We start from the raw sequence: 24940 nt of genomic DNA, 5'->3' as shown, positions 1-24940 counted from the left end.
TGGTAATGCTGGAGCCTCTGAGGAATATCTATCATTGAAGGATTCACAAATCAGTATGCAAAGATCAGCAGCTAAATGGCAACTTTGTCTCATTAATCTGATAATGCTGGACACAACTCAAAAGATAACAATGAATTTCCTTATTTTATAGAGGTGACCAAATATATTCAGATTCCAGTCATATGTGCCATTAACTTAAAAAAGAAAAAAATTACAAAGAAAGAGCTGTACAAAAATACATTTTGATTACGATAAACAGAAATGCACTGGACCTCTCCAACTGTCTTTAGTTGCAAGGCTACCCTTTTCCATGAATACTTATAAAATATGAAGCCAAGATTCAAATGCACTGTTCAAAGGGACACAGCCTCTTTAATAGCATTTGGAGTGAAAAAATTACACTTAAGTTATTAAAATCAAGTTTCTGTTTGTAACTGTAGCACAAGAAAATAACATGCAATTCCATGAAAAACATTTAATTTATCAGATCTGGAACCCAATTTAGCAGTTTTACTTCCATAAACTTCAACTGAAATAGTTTTTCACACTCAAACAGTATGGTGGTGGATGAAAAAAAAATAAATCTTAAAAAAAAAAAATTATATTTTAAAATATATATATTTATATACACACAAACCCAGACAACCCTTTGAAGCACAAACTTTTTACAGGAATTTTTTTGATCCCTTACTACAGTGCTGATCAACGTTTAATAATCACAGATTTGCAGCATTTTGAAAAAAAAAAAAAAAAAAAAAAAAAAAAAAAATCAACTGGTTCATAGAAAAGTATGTGATCGCCACCCACTTCATCCATTTCTTTTAATAAAAGCTCTCAATCTCTGTTTTCTTATGTTTCCTCTGAAAAAGAAAGAGAACAACAGTTTGCTTGGAATGACTACATTTACCACAACTCTTAAAAGATTTTACACAGAATGTGAAAGACAACAACAGCCAGTCTACAAATTCCAAATGAGCCTCAGTCTTTGAAACAAAGATTGCTAAATATTTCAAAGAGATGGGGTCATTGAAATAAACTTGCTTGATTGACTGCTCTCAAATAAGCCACATTATGAATTTATCTGGAATACTGGTTATGCACTTTAGGACACATTAGGTTTTGAATAAATACCCACTTAACGGTCTAAAAATCTGAGGTAAAGCAAATTCATTGACTTGCCATTTCATGTTAATTGCTCAGTCACCCAATTTATCTCCCTGGGGTAATTACACCCAAAATGATTTCCATCCCAGTTTCCCAGTAGTTAAACTCTACGAAGGCGGAAAAGTAGAAATAAGTGATTTAAGAATGACTGCAGACTACAGGCAACTACGTTATCTGGGATTAGTGACACTCTCCTTGAATTACAAAATTATACAGGGTAGCTAACAAATCAAATGGACAATCAAAGTTTTTAAACATTGTGCTGGCTGGATGTAATTCATTTTATAGATTAACAGGAAGTTTTTTTGTTTTTTTTGTTTTTTTTTTGGGGGGGGGGCCTTCATGAAAGAATATTCACGTAAAAAGCAGCCAATTTTTCCAGGTATCTTTATTTAGAACAAAGGACAAGCGCCAGAGATATTTAAGTCAGAGCAGCAGGATATTCTCATCACGAAGATGAAAATTTTTAATTTGAAGACTCTTGCATTTCCATCTGATATCACGTTAACAACTTTATCATATTTTTGTAAATGAGAAATTACATGAATTAAAAGTTAGTGAATTTTAGAGAGGGGGTGTACTGGAATAAACCAGTGGAAACAAAGCATAACAAAACAACAACAAACAAAAAAGAAAATCACTCATTTTACTGCAAATTTCTTTCAGTTTTGATGTCTTTACTGTTACTCTTTAGGGTTAGAAAGGCAAAAGGTAGCACTTAGTCCTAACTATTACTGAGTAACTGCAGATCAATCCTTGAAAAACAAAACAAAAAAAAGCCCCCAAAAAGCAAACAAACAGAAAAAAACCCTCATTAGACAAAGGGAGTAGTTTAGATTTTTAGACTAATTTGATCCATGCTGCTCGTATCCTCGTCCAACACTGAGAACACTGTGGATCAAAACTTGTATTTTTCATGTTTTCATGTTACTGTTCAACTGACAAAAAGAAAATGCATCTCTAACCCTCATCATTCCCCAATGGCTGTGGCCAATAAATTTTAAATGCAACAAAGAGGAAGGGAGAGTGGGAGTTTTTTTAACTAGCAAAAGCTTTCCCTGTGTCTTCCTTGCCTTTGTATGTCCTCTTCCCATGTGTGAAGGGTAGGTATCTGTACTTGACCATATGCTAGAAAAGACAAGGAAGTAAAAAGGAGAGTTAGCAACACTTACTTTAAGGCTTGTGCATACACTTTTAGTGACTTAGCATATTTTACAACACATTCAGAATCACAATATAAACTGCACTGCAGATAACAACAATGACACCCTTTTCATACAATAAAGGTCCTTCAATAAAATATAAGGTTAAACCTGTGGCTCTGTCTAACCCAAAAGCAATTTGTGGACTGCAATGTTTTTATTGCACTGTAGGCACTTTCAGACCAAACTGTCATAGGGACACTGGGCAACTCACTCTTGAACAACATATCTTCAGGAACAGTAAGATTCTAACAGTAAGACTCTAACAGTAAGATTTAGTTATGCAACAGCAGGGAAGCAGTTGGTGTAGGACTATTGTTCAATATTGTTAACTGAGTTCAAAGAACTGTAATAGTCCTGTCCTTGCTTGCTGTATGTATATAAAAAAAAATGCAAGTAACCTTGGGGTGTGTGAAATGATTGTTTACAATGGCTACTCCTCTGAGATTAAAAAAACAAACAAAATCCAGCTATGTAGGCTCTAACACAATGACTTAATTGATTTATGACATAGTATGATATCATATCTTGATATAGTATCTTTATTACTAGGTGATTTTTTTTTTAAATTAAATACAATTATACTCTAAGATAAATGCTAAACAGACATTTATGAGTTGTGCTTTAGGCATCATTACCTTCTAATTAATGAGTTCCAGTGACTTTGGCTTCTCAGTTAGACATACTTATTGTCACAATATGTTTCAAAATACATCATGATGTCACTGGTCGGAATACTTAACTCAAGGTTTCAAATAGGGACTATGGATGATGAAAACATTCCTCCAGACCCAAAGCACCCTATTACTGTTAATCTAATGCAGCTATGATCAATATGTACTAAGCAAAGAGATGTATGTTTGTACTTACTTTAATCTGCCTCTTCATGGTGATGCAAAAGAGCATGATGAAGTACATTACAAGTATAGGCCAGAATACTGGCACATTGAAGGCATCAAAAAATGTGCAAATCATGGCGATGACGATGCCTTTTGTCGCTGAATGCCTGAAAAGAAAAGTAAACACACAGTCAGAGTCAAAGTGTTATCTTAAGCAACAAGAACAAGGAGTCCATGTACAGCCGTGTACAGAAGAACAAGATTATGTAAGTTATAAAGAGAAAGAGAATGTCTGCATATAGAGTAGACAGAGCGCTAAAACTTTTATCTGGTTAGGCTTTTGCATTTTAAAATGTTTCGTTTGAAACTAGACCGCAGGCTTGAGATTCTTTTAAGAGTAAAACAGAGTGAGACCTTTCTAATAAATAGGTCCAACACAGACTCTCTTGAGAACTGACCAGCTACATGTACTTTAATTGTATTCCACAGTATCTAAGATAATTTGTACTGATGTATTTGTTTGTTTTCTGCCTAAATCTTTTACACAGTACTAAATCACTAGGTACGGTTGGAGATTAACAAAGAGAAGGTAGTGGAAAATGCAACAAAGTGTAGTCTGACACAAATTTGAGTAGAAATCAGAAAGATGTTCTTAGCAAGACGTAATAAAATATAAGACTTAAAATCTTTAGTTTAGTCAGCAACCCTCCAAACAACAAATGAACAAATAATTTAATCCTGTAATTGTTATATCCCAATATCCACTTAACATGGGTAAGCATGTTACATTGAAAGTCAAATTGTTTTTAATCAAGCAGATAAACATGCAAAGGGAACAAAGATGATATTTTCATGCATCAGGTACATATCTGATATAAAGAAAAAGATATCAAGCAAATGTGTGTTTTCCCCCCTTTCTTCTTTAGTATATAAGAGAACACAGTATTTGTAAATGCAAATAAGATTCAAGGCCTAACACATAATTTGAAATTGGTACAGCACAGAATGGCAGAAATCGATGCTAAGTTAAGCTACCAGCAGGTGGTGAGTAAAATTTATTGCTGCTGTGAAAATAAATTAAGTTGTGGTTTTAAAAATCTGAAGAAAATGTTTGTATTTAAACTATTTTTGGAAGTCAAGGTTACAGACACAATCTTTATGTCAATGAAGTAGAAATTAATTTGAGACAATGAGGTCAAATCAAAATAAACAAAAATGACTCAAACTCTGTGTCTTTAGTTTCACCCTAAAATGCTACACCCATTTCTAAAGGAGCTTTGCTTAATATAATCTTTCAGCACACAGGTTGTTCTAAAGAAAATAATTTGCAATTTCCCTGGGTGACCATGTTGAACTCTCACCAGAATTTGAATTCAGGCAACCTCCTGATGAAAGGGCGGAACTCCTCGTTCTGCTTGGTGGGAAGGGATGGGCCCTCATCTGTAGATAATATAGGTTACTAGTTGAGTTATCCCATAACAGCAACAAGAACATCAACAACAACAACGTACACTTTAGAAATAGGACAATTTCAGTTACATACAGTAAAAATGGCTAATTCATATATTTTTTGGGAACAGTCACAACTGTACACATTCCATTCAAGGAGGTCACTTGCTCATAAACAGAGTGCTACTATAAAACCACATTTGGCTGCTCCACGCCAACTGTGCATGGTATAAAATATAAATAGTAGGAGAGCAAGAATAAATAACAGACGACAGGAATATATGCAAAACAGAAGGAAGACACACAATAGAAAGGCACGGATGAGAGAACATTTTGCAAAGTGCCTAAGAGTAGTAGTAATAGATGGCACAAAGGAAGAAACTGTTTGTGGGACTTTGTTGTCTACTGAGATGCAGTGCCCTTTCTGTATCTATATGGACTCAAGCATTTCAGTTTTGAGATACGTACTTGTAAATATGCAAGTGTACAGTAATAGTCTATTGTTCCAGTAACTATTTTAAAATCTTTCATAATAAATTGAAAGTTATATTAGAAAATTCTCAGAAAAAAAAAACCCAGATTGGGCAATTGCTGGCTTAGACTTTTGATTAGATGCAAGTACTAAGGTCTAAATGAACAGTTTAGTAATACTCCATGAGGTAGCCTACTTCCATGTTCACATCACAAACACTACTTTAATGAGACCGAGTTGACTAACCTTCTTCAAGCAGTGAGGGATCCACTTTTGGCGACAGAAAAGCAATGAACAGGTTGAGATGGTAGATTCCCAAAGCATATGTTACTATATACCAACCCTGAAAAGGAGCATCAGAAAATAACCTTATTAAAGGACATCTTTGCTAGAGTCAGTCAAGACACATCAGTCAAGACATATAAGAACTTTATGATATAAACACCTAACGAATAGAGCAATATCCCAGTCAAAACAAGACAATAAAGGCAGAGAGATTTACTATGAAATGCATTATTTTACTTTTAATGAATAATAGCAAAATGAAATAACCTTGATCTGAAAGTAAGATACAATTGGTTAAAAACTACTAGAGGTGAATGAGGATTTCAAACCCTCTTTATAAAGAGTTGGCATTTTAAACTTGATAAAGATAGTATTTATTATAGGCCAAGCAAAAAATTTAAGTATTTAGAATTCCTCATTAACATTTTTAACTTGGCTGACTAATTGCAAATAAATCTGAAAAACACACAGAAATACACAATTACCTGTAGTAGATACACTCTGATCATGTAGACAAGAGTAAGTAGTAGAGTTCCTGCCCACCGCATTGCATAGAATGGTGTTGACTTGTCTAGCCATGACTGATAGACCTGTGACAAAAAGAAACCAGAATAAACATTGCAGAGGTGCTGAAAAACATGAAGTTCATATTTATCTGTTGTGAACATCAGTTCTGACGTACTTATATTTGCAAGTCAGTTTTAAAAATGTCTCTACTGAGATTTGGCTCAATGAATGCTAATGTTTAAAATGGTAAGTCTTTGTTTAATGACTTGGTTCAAAAAGGCATTTTAAAAAGACAGAATTTTCACAATCGGTGTATCCCTAAATTTAAACCTATTTAAAAGAATATGATATTCTTGATCTCACACATTACCTGTCCAACTCGTGTGAAAAAGGCAGCCACAACAGAAGTTTTCCCATGGATTGACTCCCCAGCACTGTCCCCTTCTGACATTCTTATTGGAAGGACAAAAAGATTTTGATTAGTGGCGTATGAACTTAATCTACTTTAATAAGAGTACTGCACAATACTCTTATTCAGCATGACCATGTCTACCAACGGCCCCAGTTGAAGATACAAAATGGAGGTGATAAATTGACAAATGACAAACTCTTCTGTGCCCATTTTGTCTTAAAGGATTTGGAAATAAATACCCAGTAAAACGAAAATTTGTGAACGATTTTACCAAGAACTGCACATTTTGGAACACACGTTTCGTTTCAGTTTGTGTAATATATACTCTGTAAACTGTGATACAAGTAAATACAATAGACACAGGCTGTCCGGAAAGACCTGTATCTGCGAGGTGCATATGTCCAGAAGAGGGGTTAATCAGAGTGATCAGATAACTATCAAGGCGCAAATAGTCAAGGTGACAAAATCTTTGTAATTTTCTTTAAATAAACAATTTAAATATGTATCTCTGTAAATTAAATCTAACCCTAGGTCCTTTAATAGAATTTTAATTGATTAGCTGATCATAAATATTCTCGGTGCGCTTGTCGGTTACTCACCAAAACAACATTTATATCCACTGTAGCCTAGGTTGATTGCTTAGATAACTACGCATTACGCGTTAGGACATTTAATGATTTGCTATTTTTATTTTAATGGGGAAAAGAACAGGACCGTGACGAGCTGTGGTTGTGCCTGGTTAGCATTAGCTGCATAACTAGCTCACAGCTTAAGGAAGGCAGGATAACATCTAGGAAGCAATATCTACCAAAATAGGCTCATTTGCAAAATGGAAAATAACTACGATGTGCACTACAACTTCAATAAGTTGTACTAGAGGTATTACTTTATCTTATATTATTTTAAATTCTTCGCGTTAGCTTAGAAATTAGCCCCGAAAGCGGTCCTAGCCGTCGAAACGTACACTACCTTTGGCCCCAGTTAACGTTTGTATGGGTGATGTAGTTTTGTTCAGCTTCATTTGACCCCCTTCAGCCGTTAGAATGAAAGTATTAGACTACATTTCCCACAACTCCAATTGGGCACATGTAAAAGTATGTAAAAAATAATTTGTAGTTTATTATTGACTACTCCTAGATTGCAAGAATTGGTTTGTGTTCACATTTAAACTACAACACCCAGCAAGGGCTTCACAAAATTGACAACTCACTTCCGGTGCTACGTTGCCAACAGTTTCACAGCTAGCTAGCACAGTTAAAATATAACCATTCTATACTAAACACCTCCATATTCAGTGAATGATGCAATCACAATCAATGTTGATTCTTCGATTCAATACCTCTTTGTGTCTCTCAGCTGTATTAGCAGTTACAGCGAAAATTGTCAATGGCAGTTCTTTCTTACCTGATACGGCCGCTGTGACACTACCCGGCTCTACCTAGCTAGCTAAACTAGCCACTTCTCGTGTAAACTGCTGTGTACACGTCAATACTTCCGCGAGGATACCACAGGCTGAGTAGCAGAAATCCGACCACCTCGATTCGCTATGACTCTTCAGACCTCAACGATCACAAACGAACCGATTTCTCGGTTCAAATAATAAAAAGTCAGCGCAGCATCAGAATGTTTCCTCTGGTTGGCCTGTTTCCTTAAACATTCAGTACTATTTCCGACCACTGGGTTGAAAACCTTGTCACTTTGAAAAAAGAGACCGCAGAGGCAGACGTTTTAACCAATTTAATTCGTGATTTTAACAACAGCAGAAACGAATGAACGCTCATGAATAAAAACACACCAGTAAACAATTTTTTTTCTTTTGAAAAAAAAAAAAAAAACAGAACAAGAAACGGAGAAATTCTTTTATTTACACTGTGGTGTTAATACTGAAACACCTAAATGATTTAATCGCATTAAAGTGCTCTCTCTCTGACCATTTGTAATAATGAGATGAAAAACGACGAAAATTGTCTTTCCAAGAATGGGCCTTAGAAAGGGAGACAAAACCCTTCGCCCTGGTACAAGTAAAGGTCAAGCAAATATAACACAATAAGAGAACCATTCAGCTTCATGATGGCAATCCAGAAATTAAAGTGGAATGTTATTAAATACCTACAAACAAGTGCCATGAAGATTAGCTACAGAGTAGGCTATAATGAATTTATGAGTACCTTGCCCTGCAAGGTTTTCAAAATACAAATACAAGGACAAAAATGCTGCTCATTATCTAGTTTTCTTGATGTACAGGGATAGCACAATATCCATTCACAAATCTAATCAAATCCCTGGTATTAAGATATAATACTGAGTATGCTTTTTTTGTTTGTTTGATTGTCTCCTATCTGTGTTGCAGTGTGTTACTATAAAATAATGAGCGGCATATTTTCTAGAACGTAATAAAAGTATTAGGCAATACCTAATTTTTAACAATAAGTGTCAGCGTACAACTACTAACACCAAAGCACTTTTTTTTTTTTTTTTTTTGCACATAAACGATACCACCACACCGAACCACATTACGGTCATCACGTTATCATACCCACTGAAAATACACAATTGTGTTCCCATAGTTATGGATTCGATTTACCCAGTTCTAGTCATTTGGTTCAAACAGCAGATACATCATGTTGACTCTATTATTTCCAACAACATCTACTCCAAAACATTTACATGATAAAGTATATACATTTGTACAAGTGAAGGACAACTTAAAGAAAAAAAAAGTCAGATGAGAACCTATTTTTGGCATCTAAACATAAAATGCAGTGGTGATTTACCTCTTTTGACATTTATGTTACTGTGAACAATGTCACATATGCTGTAAAAGAAAAATGTGTTATTACTTATTGCACAGTGCACCCCCAAAAAAATAGCTTTTGCACTTATCAGCGTTCCAAAAAGCAAAGTCCAGATCATGTGTGTTCAGCATTGCTTTGACAATTATATTGTTACAATGCATTTTGCTTTGAAGACTGAAGACGTAAACTTTGTTATGTTATCTTCAAATATTAGATGGAACAACAGTTCAAGCACAAACTTCTGGCTGCACATGAAAGTGCATGAGCACACTGAAAATATCTCAGAATCAAAATTGATCATCAAAATATGACAAGAGCAGCTAAACACATATTTAACAACCCTAGTCACGTAGTTACACTGCAGTAAGCTGATGCTGACAATAACTTCTGGGAAAGAAGATCCAAGATTTTATTCAGTCTCAGTGAATGTCACTTTCCATGAATTCCTCCTTGATGGAGTGCTTGCTCCGTGACACCTTGCAGTCAGGCATGTCAAAACCAAAGTCAGCCCACTCATCAGCAGCCGTCATGCCTGATGTCCCAACAACGCTGGACCTGTTGGGGATAGTGATGGTGTGGCGGACGCGAAAGTGCACAGCTTCCATGACCCGCTGGCGTTGCAGTTCCCCACCTGCAGCCCCAATGGCCGCCATTGCGGAGGCAGTCATGTTGCTGCTAGAGCGAAGTAGCTGCTGCCCATGATAGTCATGATGATGAGAAGAAGCAGGCAGCTGCAGGGGAGCGCCTTGTTTCATGTCCTGCAGACCTCGCCAGATGATGAGGCGGGACTGTTCTGGTATCTTTAGCGCACCCAAATCCTAGTGAGGGCACACAGACATTGGAGGAGTTCAAGAGTGTAGCAAAAAAGCAAACACAAAGCAATAAGAGTGTGTCTTTACGTGTTTGCTTGAAAATGCAAAAGGAAGTCAGGAAGTATTAAGCCTGCTTAATAAGGTAATTCTTTGCATCATCACTAGTGGTCAGTAATTATCTGGGATTTGTTTGTACCTTGTTGCTTTACTTTTCTGTTTTGTGTCTCTTATTGCAGTTTTTTTTTTGTTGCCATTTTTACCTTTTCTTCTCTTTCTTTTATTTGTTTTAATAATTACATGTAACATTTCTTATTATGTCTATTATTTCTACTGCTTGTAGATTGTATGTGCAGGAACAAACTGGTTACCTCCATGGAGAGAGTTTGGAGATGGTAGATAGACTGGAGGCCTTGGGAAGTGAAGTACTCAATGAAGTTCTGACAGCCCAGACTGGTGAGAAAGCTGTATGGGGAGAAAAGAAGGCCTGCTTAGACCAGAGATACAACCTAAAACTGGGACTTAAACAAAAACATTACTCCTGAGAAAAGCTGAAAGAGAAAAACAAGTATTTTCTGGATTTACTGTAGTAATATCTATAGGGGGACAAGTCCCTATAGCTTATTCTAAGTAAAATAAGAGGGAGATTTAGGGCACAGATCTAAACTAAAGGATACAGAAACTATACATCTGAAGAACTGTAGTGAAATTAAAACCATAAACATACATTTATACAATATTAATGATTCATAAGGCCATTATTGCTTTGATGAAGAAGCTTTATTATAAATACATGAATGTTAACGTTTTGGTAACATACAAAGTAACTGGAAAAAGAAGCTAGCTGTACAATTTAACGGTTTAATTAACATAATAGTCTGCAAAAACAAAACGACAAATCCTGCTGTATCAAAAATGCTAAAATTGCAAGAGCAAGTCATATGACTGCAAAATGGATAAAATAGCTTACAAAAGTAAAATTAATTAAAAAGAAAAAAGAAAAAATATAGTTTAAAATTAAATAGAAATTAAACATTTCTTTTGAAGAAAAAAATCTGCTGCATTGCATTGCATTGCAAAGAATGGCTGTTTACACAGTGTCAGTGTGAAGGAATTTAGAACTAGGTAAGACACACAGTTTCTGCTTTTCATGTGCAGGTAACAAATCCATAGCAGAGGTTTTACAAGTCTTGAGAGGTTATGCTGTATTATTTAATGAGAGCTGATAAACATGTGATTTAAACACTTATATGCATCTAGCAGAAACCTGAAATAATAAATCCAGCCAGCTGAAAGCATTGGTGTTTTTCTTTTTTTTTCTTTTTCTTTTTCTTTTTTTTTTCTTTTTCTTTCTTTTTTCTTTTTTTTTTTGCTGTGTTCTGGTTTTCATTTTTTTCTGCACGGAACAGGAACATTTTAATATTAAAGGGGCTAAAACTGAAAAAAACAACAACCCCCAAAACAAAAAATGTTCTTTTCACTTTTATTTTAAATATTACTGACTTGACCTTTCTACTTATCGTTCTTTTCCACTTTAACTGTGCCATGTATACACATTTTTTCCATGTTACCAAGTCTTCAGTGGGCTTTCACTATGGCACTCTCAAAGGGTGTTTACAGATCTGTATTGTTATTGCAAGCTTTTACAAAACAGCCACAACATTATGTTTAAAAAAAACAAAACAAAACAAAAAAACAGCTCAATCTTGTCACATTTTGTGGCAAAATAGAACGTTTCCAAAACACTGTTTGACATAATACTATGTAAACATGGCCAAGTAAAGTAAAGTATTCTTATGCCACTAGTTTACATTTAACCAGACAAGTGCATCTGATTGTCAAGAGGCCTTTTTTTTTATTTATTTATTTTTTACAGGTGAGTAAAGGAGGAGTGTCATTGGAGGGTGAGGTACCTGACAAGGCTGGGGTCAGGGTTATACGGAGGGGGCGGGCTGCAGTGAGAAGCAGACACTATATTCTGACTGTTGTGGCCACCGTTCATTTCTCCATTTGCCTGCATGTGGTTGCTGTTGAGCATGTTTGGATCTGTAGGAAAGGGACGGGTGATCAATAAAACTAACAGCAGCAACCTTGGATAAAGTACTGTAACAGTTTTGGAAGTAATGTCTTGAAACGAAATCACACACATAGATAATCACCCATATGAGCCATGGAAGAGGGGGCAGTGTGGTGTTGCTGGGGCTGCTGTCCTGCGAGCTGGTTGACTGAGGGTGGCTTGCTGAGGCCTCCGTGGGAATGCAGCTTGTTCATGTTGGACAGTGGAGAATAGGAGGAGGGTGATGCCACGTGGCTCCTAACGGAAAAAGACGAATGTTGCAGAGATTAGAGAAAGAGTTTGTCTCAGTGTTACTGAGCATGACAGACACTTTACAATTTGATGAAATACAGAAGACTCAATGTGCATTTGGAATTTTGCACTGTGTTGATGTTGTTCCTACATCATCATAACAATGTCACAACCAAACCACAATCAGTAGCCTAAATTTGGCTGAATGACGTAATTAAGTAATGCACTGCATTACTTTAAAGAAAAAGTAACAAGTAGTGTGTAATACATTACTTTTATTGAGTGTTGCTCAGTTGCAACATTAAACCTGGAATGACAATATTATGGTCATGCAGGAACAACAGCAAAACGGGCAAATCCGATGCACTAATAAAATAAAAAACACAACTTTTATATGTAGAGCCAAATGAGTGTGTGTGCATTGAAGTGACTCACGGTCTCTGCAGCAGCTGCTGCTGTGCTTGTTGTCTGTAGGAGTCCACCAGCTGCTGTGGCACGAGCTCCACCAGCTCCAAGCTGTCTTTAATCTTCATCAGCAACTCAAAGTTCTCACGACCACGAACCTACACACAAACATGACACAACCGTTATCCTAAGCCATCAATGACTGCTGAATCAGTCCATCCAATAAAAATAGTGCTTTTGTTCCAACAATTTAATAAATTAGCAAAAAACTCACAAACTGTGAGTCTGACAGTTAGAAAGCTAATAGATGAATCTAAATTTTCTTATTATACATGTGTGAAAGCTCTTACAGGAATATAGTAAACCTCCTCTTCTCCATGCCGCCTCTTCCTCATGTTAATGTTTGGACTGGGAATGTTTGTTGGACTCTGTTTAAAATCTGCAGATAAGAGAAACAGAAGCATAATTAAGCAGATTTATACCACTGTTTTAGACAGCAAACAACCAAGCATGATGTACAATAACAATGATGCCGTTTCACATGAAGCTGATGTGCTGCACATAATTATTGCTAATTTCATTTATACAGAGGGGTATGAATATTGCTAATTTCAAGTCCTTGTTCCTAGTTGGGTTTTTTAGAACCACAATACACAATATAAAATTTTACAGTCTTCCATTACATGAAACTGTAGCACACTTTAGACCTGAAACTACAATAATACACATAAGAATGTACACCAGTTAGAATATGATTCTACAAATAAGAATAGTTATGAAATTATATGGCAAAGTATAGTATCAATTCAATTGGGTGTAAAAGATTTAATATCTGGGATTTCAGCTGTTAGTGTGTTGATCTTTATGGAGACTACTTATTGTCCAAATTTAGATCTTGGACATTCACCATGCTCCTCTGGGCTAGACTGTTTATATATTTGAAAACTAAATTAGGAAAACACAAGTGAATGAAACTTTAAAAGCTAAAATGATTGTATCTTTAACTGTTATAATTTAAAACAAACTTTTTCCCCATGAAGTCTTATTTCAACTCACTGCGCTTGTTAGCACTTCCATTTTTGGCCACACTCTCATTCAGGGCCTGCTGTTCCCTGAAGTGGTCCTCATCAGCTTTGCGGTCTCTGCCCGGACATGCACATATCCGACCTTCAAATGACCTTCTGCCCAACACTTGACCGCTGCAGAGATTATATAGAAGAAGAAAATGTACTAATTGCAGCATGTTTTAAAAAAGTGATGAAATGTCAAACCAAATATCTCTGTTTGTGTATGAAATATGAATTGTTGCCTTACTCCCTGGTTTCCAAAGTGATGATAATGAGGATAGGTCTCCTGTTCATGCCGCCCACACAGCTGCTGTTGCACATAAAATTATATAGGATGGTGGTAAACTCAGTCCCTACCTGTAACACAGAGCAACAAGGTTTTAGATTTTACTTTGCTTCCATTAGTGTATAAGTACTTATATCACCATAATATAATGGTGAGAAGTGTAACTGTAACTGTACACCATTTTAGGTCTCGGTATTTAAAAAAGCTCATTTCTTTTCATCGCTCAAGTAATTTTTTTTCAAAAACACCAATTCACCACCAGAGGGAGGTGTTGTAGCGCACGTTGATGTGATGAGAGACAAATGTACTTTATATTAACTTTTTCATGACAGACATGATGAGTCTTGTGCTTGCGTGGACATGTCTGGCATCTTTATTTATAGATGAGCCTCGTATTGAAATTCTTAACTGTAGCTGACTGTTTCTTTGACGTGTTCATCATATGTCTCGTCTTTTCTCTTGGCTTAATGTCCAAAAACAAAAGAAATATCTGCAAAATGCCCATTTTACAAACAACTAAATTTTATCAGAGGCTTTTTCTGTGTATCTTTAAATACTTGATACAATGCATATGTATATCTCTGCTGTTATGACCCGCTGCAGGTCAAGTACACTACCACCAACCTGTGGAGCCTCATACGGGACGATGACACTCTGCCTGCCAGTAACAGGATCATCCACATACTGGGAGAGGTTATTTCCCTCCACTCTGATCAGGTGACTGGCCGGAGCTGCTTGACCTGAGGAGATAAACATGAGAGAGAGTTGGTTTATTTAAACTTGGCAGATACGAGGTACAGTTTATTGTGTAGTATAATGTCCAGAAAACTGTTGTTCTTAATGATGCTTGTGGTTGTTAAGTGAACTGCATTTAACGTTCTGCTGCTCCCTGTTACTTGCATTTTACATGCTCATTCTGCAGTCCCCCATGCAAGCAAGAATTAGCCAAACACTAATGAGACATATAAAAAGTATAAAATATGTCAGCATAATTACTTATGTTCAAAAGAAGAGATTAGCAGATTGTACCATCATTGAAGTCTCGTCCTAGTTCGTGGTTGGGGCATCGTTTGACCACTTCAGTCACGTGCTCCGCCTTCTTATAGATGGGCATGGCTCTGATGATGCTGCCATGCGGAGGAGAGGAGGATAGCTTGATCTGGATTGGACAGGTTTTGGCAATCTGACAGTAGAGCTTCTTCAGCAAGGGAGAGTACTGGGTAGAGAAAGAACACACGCGGTCAAGTTTCAAATCAGTGGTCTGAACTTATAAATGGGAATTTAATGTGCTTGTGAAAAAAGCAAAAACAAATCAATCAAAAGGTCATGGCCGATGAGGCGTTGCAGTCTTGCTCCAGTGACTTTCGTCTCATGCTCTCAAGAATAGTTATATATAAACGTAATAAGAGAACACATTACACTACTAGTGACATAATTACAAAAATAATCTTTCAGGAGGTGGGACTGTTGTCTCAAAATTAAATAACCTACAATTAAGTCACCTATCAGCAGACAAAAAAATAAGTCTCTAAGAGACAGAAGACAAGGTGGACAGATAAAGAGCTGCGTAATATGATAATAAAAAAGTTTGGTGTAAAAGCAGCACACTATAATTACCACATAAAACCATGAATGAGAGCAAATGTTGTCAAATAAAGAGCAGAGGAGTATGAATGGAAGAGAGAAACACATCAGCCAGTCAGCAATAAATTTTCATTTGTGTTATAAAGGTAAATGTTGTGTAGCATGAATACATGATAATTACCCAGAAGACTTAGTTTGTGGGTAGTAATGTGAGATACTGCAAGTGATAGAGAAAAAGCGTAACTGTACACCTTCTCTCTGGACAATAGTATGAAAAATACAGTTTCTTACAGGAAGCGTAGCAGTCATCTAGTTAAAGTGAAATAAAAATATGCTGATCTGTGCACAACCAGTCTTCACTAATTCCTCAGTTTACAAGTATTTCCACATGCACATACATGCGCTTTCGCATGAATGTGCATGTGGAAATGCCATTACACATGCACCCAAAGACATCACAAGGAATGAAATGGCCTAAACATGCCCCAACACAATCACAAAATCTTAAAAATCTCTCCTGTTGTGATCAAACTACGACCTTCCAGGAAAAAAAATAGAAAGTCTGTTCTTTCCTGTGTAGACTTGCTAAAGTGAGCTTAAAATGCAAATGCGTACCGTATGGGAGAACTACAGCACTCGCAGGTCAACATTTGTGTTGCTGCATAAGAAAAAAACAAAGAGTCCACGTGAAGTTGTCTCTTTGCATTTTCTAGATTATAGAAAGCAAAAAGAAATAGAAACACAGAGAGAAGAAATAATAGAGAGAGACTCATGGAACACGGCAGGTTACATGATAAGTATAGGACAGTGTGTTGGCAATTCTAAAAACAAACAAACAAGAATTATTTGTGATAGTAAAGAAAGAAATTTATTAGACAAAAGTGAAGAATTTCATTCTCAGGTTATCTGACTCTCAGGATTCACGTATCTCTGCATTACAGAGGCCAACAATAAAAAGGAAAGGCCACATGAACGTGTTTGTGAGTTGGTTCAGTTGTAACTGATAGACAGCGGCTATCACGACCACACTATTCCTTTTCCCTTCTTTTTTGTTTATTTTTTGCCCTTTATTACTTTTTTAAATTTCATTTTTACACACACAGACATATTTCTTTGTGTGTAAATGTAGCTGTATTGGTGTCAGAAGTGCAGTGCTATTAAAAGAACTGCAGTATCTGATGCAGGAAAAGATGAGTGATGGACAAGTTGGGCTTTGTTTCAAAACACAAAAAAGGCACAGAGAGTAGAGAGGAAGAGGAAGAGAAGGAGAACAAATATGCCAAACTTGGATTAGTTGCTTTGTCACTGAGTTGGAATAAAAAAAAAATTTGGTGACTGAGAAAAGGAAATTAAGAATGGACAGAGGGGTAAAAGAATAAATTGTAAGAATACAATTTATTAATTTAAAAACGGAACGAAGCAATCTCTTTATACACGTCTGTCTGTTTATGCTTTTCTTGCAAGAAAAGGAGAAATTTGGCACGTATCCTGCTGGAAATCAAAAGAAGTGTAGTGTTGTGTTTAAAGTTGTTCGGATAAATAGTGGTCTCATTTTTTTTCATTTAAAGTTTCCTAAATGAAACTTTTAGGTAACTTGAAAATTAAGTAAAAGCTTCACCAATTTAGTGAAAACTGTTTTTTGATCGACTGCTTTTGTGATAAATTGTTAACTCTTATAATATTCTTTCTGACTTTCAGATGGACAAGTTTTGCGAACAGTGCTTTTAGCCACTGCCAAAACATTGTTTTAATGTACATGTTGTATTTCCTTTGGTCAGTGTGTCATTTTGAGAGTTTGTGATTTACTGCAGTAAAAGTGTATTAGATCTGTATTAGAAGCTCACATGTTTGTCTTGGTCAGAAACATACATAAATCCACACCAAAAGACTCTTGTCTGATCAAGTTTAGAAAATTATGCCATAATGGTAGGGACAGGAATTTTATTGCCATCTGTCCATCCATCTATTCATCCATCCATCCATCCATCCATCTATTCATCCATCCATCCATTCATCTATTCATCTTTGCTTCTACACGGTGGACCAATGGAGACAGGCCCTGACAGGTTCCTTGAGAAGAGGTGTTAATTGCCAAACTGTCATCCATACTCACAGGCAGCAGCTTGCCCGCTGTAAATTTTCGTAACAAATATCAGATTTATTTATGTACATTCATACACACACAGACACAGTGAGCTGATATACAGTACCATATAAGCTGACTTTTCATACACTGTAATCATCGTGTATTGGAAGTAAATTAGTATAGGAAACCTAAAAGTCACCCATGTTAAAAGATCTAATGAACCATAATGAATTATAATCTTACAATATAGTAATCTTTTTTTGTCTAATCCAAAAAGTAAAGCTTAGGCTATGAGGGAACCATAAGAGCCTATTAAAAAAACATTTAAATAAATAAAACATAAATAAGATAAAGCCATTCGACTTTAGTGATTTTCAAGTAGCTACATGGAGTCTTACGGTTAACTCCTTTAGAGTATTAACATAAACACTGTGTTTCACAGAGTATTATGGGACACACAGCATGACCTAATGCTTAAAATATTAGCTTTCTCTGTGGCGCTTAGCTGTTATCAATTCAAAGTCCAGAACATCAACAAGAGCCCCTGTTCTATAGTGAAATTAGTTAAGATATTAGCTGATTAGGCTGATTTCTTTAAACACTGTATACTACAAAAGCACTTGTTTTACAGCACAAAACGATCAGTCCTCCAACTAGGAGCACATTTATTTCCCCTGTGAAATATCATGCGTCCCAAATGTGTGAATTCTCTTTCTCATCAACTCTGGTTTCCCACATTTGATGCTTGGCAGGAAAACCAATGGTGATGTGGCTTTGGATGATGCATCAGGAAAGGAAGGGAGGGATGCATTGTGCAGAACATGTTGGGACGTGTGTCCTAACGGAGAGAGGCTAATAGCTGGGAAGAGCAGCTTCTGACAAGCCGCTGTGTAGTGCATGCTCGAGCCTGCATCCTGAGTGTATCACACCCCTTCCTACTACTGCCACATACTGTACACACACAGACAGACACACAAACACTCATGCATGTGCATATACACTTACACACAAACTAAAGTCTGATTGTATGGAAAGGGGTCTTATTATATGACAATACTAAGGTGTTAGATCTTATTTCTAGCCATGGTGATGCTTGCCTGCATCCAAGCAGAAGAATCATCTTCAAGGGGCAGGAGAGTGGCAGAGTTTCAGAGCTATTATCACTAATGGATGCTGTCTTGACTAGACGTGGGTGGGGGTGGGGGGGTTGATTGCCAGAGCAGCTTAACATGGGTTTGGATGGACTAACTCTATGTGGAAATACTTTGATAGATGAGAAAACCAGGATTGTGTCTCCTCCTCTGTGTTCACCTGACTTCTCGTCTCTTTTCCTTTGAAAGGTACCAGAGTTGGACTAATCTAATGACAAGTTCTATATACCACAACCGAATGCTTTGTCAGTCACTAATGATGTCAAGTCAAATTTATTTATTCTGTGCCAAGTCACAACAATAGTCACTTCGAGGCAAAGACCTTACAGTATTAAGGAGAAACCCCCAGTAATCAGATAATCCCTACTATGAAAAATAATGGCAGCAATTCTGATTAAACTGATAACGTGGAATGTGAGACGAAGGGATTTAATGAAAAATGCTCAATGGAATAAGTAGATATCTTCCCTTGAGAGGAAAAGGCAGAGGGGCATGAAGAAGGGCAGCTAGGAAGCTGCTCGTATTGAATATGCCCCTATGCCATTTGGTATTCCACATTGCCTGAGGCCACAAGGAATACACATGAAACTCCTGTTTTCTACATTCAGACAAGGTGACTCAGTCTTATAGTCATCCCTTTTTTCCAAACAAGTTCAAACTTGGGTCTTTTACTGAATTTCGCATAAATACGCACACCCATATTTGCATCCACATTTCAGACACACATAAATCCTCATGCAATCTTTTGGGTAATCCCCTACCATTAGTAGAAATGTAGTCATCCTGAGAGGCTTGACTGGAATGCCTTTTCTTTCTGATTATTGTTTTATTTACTTCACTTTCAGTAAAATTATTTACTTCACTTTCAGTAAAATGTAAATATGTTGTCATTTTATTGGGAAAGAGTTTATGTCTATATTCCAGGATGTTTTACCTCAAACGGCTGCATATTCTGTAGGTATTACATGTGGTGAACTTCTTTTTTAACTATCTGTAACACTTCCTTTAAAGAAATCAATGCTTTATACAGTAGAAAATCATATATTATCATACTCCGTCATTTCACAGATTAAACATTTTCTTTTTTCCATAGCTATATAATAACACTTATAATTTGCCGGTCTTATAATCAGGCATTCAAGATAAAACAAAGCATTACAGTAAACTCCACCAAAGCTATGAGCAATCACCTAGTCTCTCTTTTTGTTCTAATCCCTCCTGTTTAATGGCAGCAGAGGCATCTGAATAATCACAGGTTTCCTCACAATCCTTTTCTGCTGCCTCATCATTTGTATCTTAAGTCGTGTGCCAGTCAAACACTCCTTTGTTTCTCCTCTTATAGCGCAGAGAGACACACACACACACACACGCACGCAAGACGCTATAACTTAAATTGTTAGGCAGTTTAAAAAATATATTTCTCTTCTGTTCTGTTAAAATTGTAGCAAAATACAGTTTTCAAAAACTATTAAGAGTTTTGCTGTAAAAACAAGAGGTCTGTTGGCAGGCTTTTATTGATTTTTTAATTAAAAGCTAAACGGTATTGTTAGAGTTCTTTTTCGGATGTTATGTACTTTCTGAATGAAGTCAAAAGATGCATTCTGAACTTTAAAATGGCACCGTAGGTAGAAAAAGGCAGGGTAAATAGTAAGTATCACATTAAACCAAACAGGTCACAACAAGTTTTCGGATCATTTCATGGCAGTAAGTCATCAGGTCAAACTAATATTTTTGTGCATGCTTTCTCTGGTTTCTGTGGATGTGTTTTGGCAGAAGATTTAATGAAATGGATGAGAATAGAAGTTAGACAAAGGAGATGACAGGTATACTCAAGGGCAGGAGAGAAGAGCAGAGGAGAGAAGAGGGGGAACTTTAGGCGCCAGAGGTGACAGCCATGAGTGTGTGCTAAGACCGGAGGAAGAAAGAGACAGAGAAAGAAAAGCAACAGGTCAAAGACCACAGTTCCAATGTCCAGAGAAGGATCTTCTTACATCACTGAGGGCTGAATGAAGAAGCTCACCATGCATGATTAACTTTAGCAAACACATACGCAGAGGATCTCAATCTATCACACAGACACATTCACAGGCCTCAATGCACACAGAGACAAACACACACACACACACACACACACACACACACACACACACACACACACACACACACACACAGAAGGAAGTGTGCTTTATCTTTCACTTGTTTCTGGGAGGTCAACTGTGAGACAGTTGGAGGTGACACTTTTTGAGGAGAACAGACTTCTCATCAGGTCATAACAACACACACAGCCTCTATTTCACCTACCCCTCACCGCAATCACATCACAAAGTAGTTGTGTGCATTGCGTTCATTAGAATTGATAATTGGTGTGTAAATTTCCAATACTCATATTCCTCTGATTTTTTTTAAATTATTTTTTAAAATACTACCTCAAAAGTTTGAATTCCAGCTGAAAGTTGTTAATGTAGCATCACATCCAATGTGAATTTTTATCCCAGTTCAATCAAGTAGAAATCAGTCTACACGCAGTTACAGTCAGCTAAGAAAATAACACAATGTCTACATTTTTGAAGTTGTGCTACAATGTGTTCAGGCATTGGCTATAAATAAAGACCTATTGATATTGACCAAAAAAAACCAAAACATGACGATGATTTTTGCCATAATCAAGCAACCTTAAAATACTATTTGTGTAATTACATTATCATTAAAATGGATTATTGCACTGATAAAGTGAAACAACACATGAGGCAGCAATTTCTAATATACTCAAAGACAGTACACCAAAATATATTAATCAAAACAACCTCTAAATTACATAAACTCATATGATATGATATTTTTATTTCTCACTCGAACTACTTAAAGAAACCAAACAAAGTCTTCCAAAAGACTAACACAGAACAGACTCATAAAAGGTGAGTACAGGACAAGATGAATCACTGAGTCGTGCGCTACTTTCGCTTACACATAGCACGCCTGCACATGTACTGACTTGAGTGAGTGTCCATGTGAACGAGTGTCTTTGTGTGCATGTTTATGTGTGTTCAAGGGAGTTACTTAGTAAGACAGAGAGCTAGAAAGAGTAAGAGAAGCCTGCATGCACAGACATACACCAGCACACATCATAGCCACAACAGTGTGTTTGTGTGTGTGTGTATATACTCACGGTCCATGTGGCTGACTTGGCTGTGCTGGACTGCTGGAAGGACACCTGGAAGGCATGTGGCCCAGGGTAATCGGTGTTAGAAGGGATGGCAGGGGCAGGCGACAAGCCCTCAAAGGTGGAGTTGGGCTGGGAGTAAGGTGAGGGGGTGGGCACGGCCGACGAAGAGGCGTTTTCGGAGCTGTAGGGGCTGGTGGATGTCGCACGGCTCCCCAGACTCTCCATGCTGCTGCTCAGCAAGTTGTACTGGGACTGTGAAGAAATGAAGAGAAAAGGCAATGAGGGAGGTGAAGAGGTAGGGAGGGGAAAAGGCAGAGGGAGGACACAGGTAGAGGTGTCACAGAGACAGGGGCTTAGAGGCTCAAAGGAAGGTCGGGTTACACTTGGAAGGGAGATGTGGGTAGTGCGCGTGATGCACAGTGTGTGTGGGGGCATGCGTAACTATTTTATGATTTATACATAAAAACGACATCAACAGGTGTGTAGAGGTGAATCTGTGAATGGCACTTGCAGTGAGGTCCACACTGTACCTTCCTCGGGGCTATAAGAGGTGTAGAGTTGTAAAACACAGGAGTGATCTGCCTAATTGCCTGCCATTCTCTTTTCTCTCTTCGGTATGATGGATGAAAAAAAAGATTTGATGTACTGAACTCTGCTAGTGTCTCGTGTGAGGCCTGCATTTTGTTTTTAAACTCAAAAGCTACAGTAGAAGGAAAAAGTATTAAAAACATGTGATTTCAAAAAAAAGTTAGAAAACACAAGCTGCAGTCCACCACAGTCTACCTCCTGCTCTTCAAACTAAAACAATCTGTGAATAACATGAAACCAATAGATAGTCAGTTGACTGAGACAGAACAAGAAAAGTCGGCAGCAAAGAATATTCTGAAAACCAAAAATAATCTTTAGTGTGAAAACACATTCCTGGATTCATCCCTGTTGCCCGCATTGTGCACGTGTCAAACAACTGAAGCTGATGGCAGCTTCCAGTTGAACCGTTTCTATTCCCCACACATACCCAAAAAAACCCTCCAAAACCAAACAAAAACAAAAGCCTTTACCTTCTTCTTCACGTAGTACATCCTCTACTGCTTTGGTCTCATTTGTCAAATCTTCAGTCAGTCAAACGTCCAAACACAGCAAACCAAAGAGAGTGCTGGACCAGAGCCTAACCACAGAGTTCAAGCAAGGTGTGCATCAGTGGACATACCACGCTCACTCACTCACACATAGGCGCATGTACTGCCAGGACAGGGAAGAAAGGTGAGGACTGGTGAGGAGAGAGAGAAACGATAGACTGAGATGAGAGGAGAGAAGCAGAAAGGGAAAGAGGGATGGGAACCCAACAAATTGTACGACATTCTAATTATGGCATGCCCGGACATAGACGGCAATGCCGGGGTGCGTGTACACACATGCTCCAAAACACCTTGTGAAGGCCTGCACTAAGTAAACACTGTCTGGTTTGACAGAGAGAGAGAGAGAAAGAGAGAGACAGAGACAGAGAGAGAGGCAAGAAGAACAGCATATGAAAGGACAAGCGTTCAAGGGTCAGATACCCCCGCCACTCAGTCATACCCCCACAATCAATACAACATTAAATTAGCACAGACTTTTCAAAACTTTGCTAGCCTTAATAAAGAAGGATGAAACTTGCTTAAGTCAAAATCCATCCATGAGCATGTAATTACAGTGAATATCGTTAAAAAAACTGTTTCATCTAAGGTTGTGTGGGAAGGTGGATTAGGGTAGTAATATTTAATTAGCACAAAAGCAGTTATACCACTTATAAATTGTCAGACTGGGACTAGTTGAAAAATCTATAAACTGTGACTGGAAGTAAGATGAATCTGAGATGAATCTGAATTCACAGGGACATTTATCTGAAGAATCATGTGTCACACGGGAAAGCTGAGTGATCATTTACCTGGCCCACCACTGCACTTCTCCTTTTTTTATTATTGTATTTTGTTCTATTCACTTTCCCCATAAACTGAAAATATATTGGATCACTTCACCACACGATCGTTCCCCAGGGCTCTTCTACTTATTACTTTAAGTTTGAGCGCTGAAACTTACAAGGACACAAAATTTAATACAGTTACACAAGGATACGTAAACCTCGTGTGTTTCTATGCCATGGTTCAGCAGCTGAAAGCAAAAGCACAGGTCAATGTCCAAGACTTAATGCAAACGATGCAGGTTAAATGAGGATGCACGCATGCGTGGGACTTTGGAGCCATACATTGACACTAACGTGAGTTTATGTGAGATAGCACCTCACACAGGATACAACTGGGATAAACAGATAAAGAGGGAAAATTAATTAATGCTTAATAGACATGCAATGTAATTCCCAGCATTCATATCAAATGTCTTAAATTTATAATCTTACAACAGAAAGAAGCACATTCATAGCATCAACTTAGATGAACGTGCATATCCTTTTTTTTTTTTTTTAAAAACATGACAAATATCAGCATGAATGCTTTTTTTGTCTTCTCATGAAAAGTGCACACAAATCACTCTGACATCCCTCTAGTGTCTTAGCGCTTACCACCTTTGAAATTTTCCATCTAATAGGTATTATCAAAGGGGCTTTAGAGGCACAAGAGAAGCCCAGGTGTATGTGTCAACAACAGAAAACGCCACACACACCCACGCCTACGCCCCCACATAGACACACACACACACACACACACACTGAGAGAGCAAGAGAGACTCACACTCACAGGTGCGTTGTGCTTGGTCTTAATACCTAAACTCAATCCATAACAAGTTGAAACAGAGCTAAAACCTCCACTGCAACTATGTGAGTAAATGTGTTTGCGCGATACGATGTGTCTAAGTGTTTACACTTCCCAGCCCAGCAGCGTCTGATGTCCCCTATGGGCAGTCATCCTGGTAGCTGCCACTCAAAGAAAAGTTTTAAAGGCTTAAAACATTTACTTCAGGCAGC

At 37.3% G+C, this 24940-nt stretch overlaps 2 protein-coding genes across 8 annotated transcripts in view; both read right to left on the bottom strand.

Moving 5' to 3' along the window:
* Positions 1–347: 347 nt before the first annotated feature.
* rer1 (retention in endoplasmic reticulum sorting receptor 1) lies at positions 348–7934 on the bottom strand. Of its 3 annotated transcripts, XM_085259805.1 has the most exons (8): positions 7735–7934; positions 6289–6370; positions 5897–6001; positions 5373–5469; positions 4567–4645; positions 3237–3372; positions 2238–2292; positions 348–860 (listed from the first exon to the last, which is right to left on the bottom strand). In XM_085259805.1, exons 2-8 carry the CDS (start codon positions 6367–6369, stop codon positions 850–852), a joined length of 564 nt encoding a protein of 187 aa, XP_085115931.1. In that variant the 5' UTR covers position 6370; positions 7735–7934; the 3' UTR covers positions 348–849. The 3 variants fall into 3 exon arrangements, with proteins under 3 accessions (XP_085115931.1, XP_085115929.1, XP_085115930.1); XM_085259803.1 differs by having other exon boundaries at positions 348–2292; XM_085259804.1 differs by lacking the exon at positions 7735–7934 and adding an exon at positions 6930–7312 and having other exon boundaries at positions 348–2292.
* Positions 7935–8052: 118 nt separating this feature from the next.
* tp73 (tumor protein p73) overlaps positions 8053–24940 on the bottom strand; it is a 27021-nt gene continuing 10133 nt past the window's right edge. For 2 of the 5 annotated variants that reach the window (XM_085259795.1, XM_085259797.1), the window contains exons 4-14: positions 21988–22236; positions 15030–15216; positions 14625–14740; positions 13962–14071; positions 13704–13846; positions 12998–13086; positions 12678–12805; positions 12082–12248; positions 11848–11980; positions 10306–10399; positions 8053–9943 (exon numbers count right to left, since the gene is read on the bottom strand). In XM_085259795.1, coding sequence (XP_085115921.1) covers positions 9545–9943; positions 10306–10399; positions 11848–11980; positions 12082–12248; positions 12678–12805; positions 12998–13086; positions 13704–13846; positions 13962–14071; positions 14625–14740; positions 15030–15216; positions 21988–22236 — 1815 coding nt within the window. In that variant the 3' untranslated portion in view covers positions 8053–9544. Of the gene's footprint in view, positions 9944–10305; positions 10400–11847; positions 11981–12081; positions 12249–12677; positions 12806–12997; positions 13087–13703; positions 13847–13961; positions 14072–14624; positions 14741–15029; positions 15217–21987; positions 22237–23042; positions 23274–24940 lie in introns of those variants that run through there. The other 3 variants (XM_085259798.1, XM_085259799.1, XM_085259796.1) reach the window with 3 other exon arrangements.

The sequence above is a fragment of the Mchenga conophoros genome, linkage group LG20 (assembly GCF_057382185.1).
Source record: "Mchenga conophoros isolate Kocher_MC1m ecotype Shallow Benthic linkage group LG20, M_conophoros_male_GT1.1, whole genome shotgun sequence".
Taxonomy (NCBI): domain Eukaryota; kingdom Metazoa; phylum Chordata; class Actinopteri; order Cichliformes; family Cichlidae; genus Mchenga; species Mchenga conophoros.
This window is presented reverse-complemented; position numbering and strand designations above follow the sequence as displayed.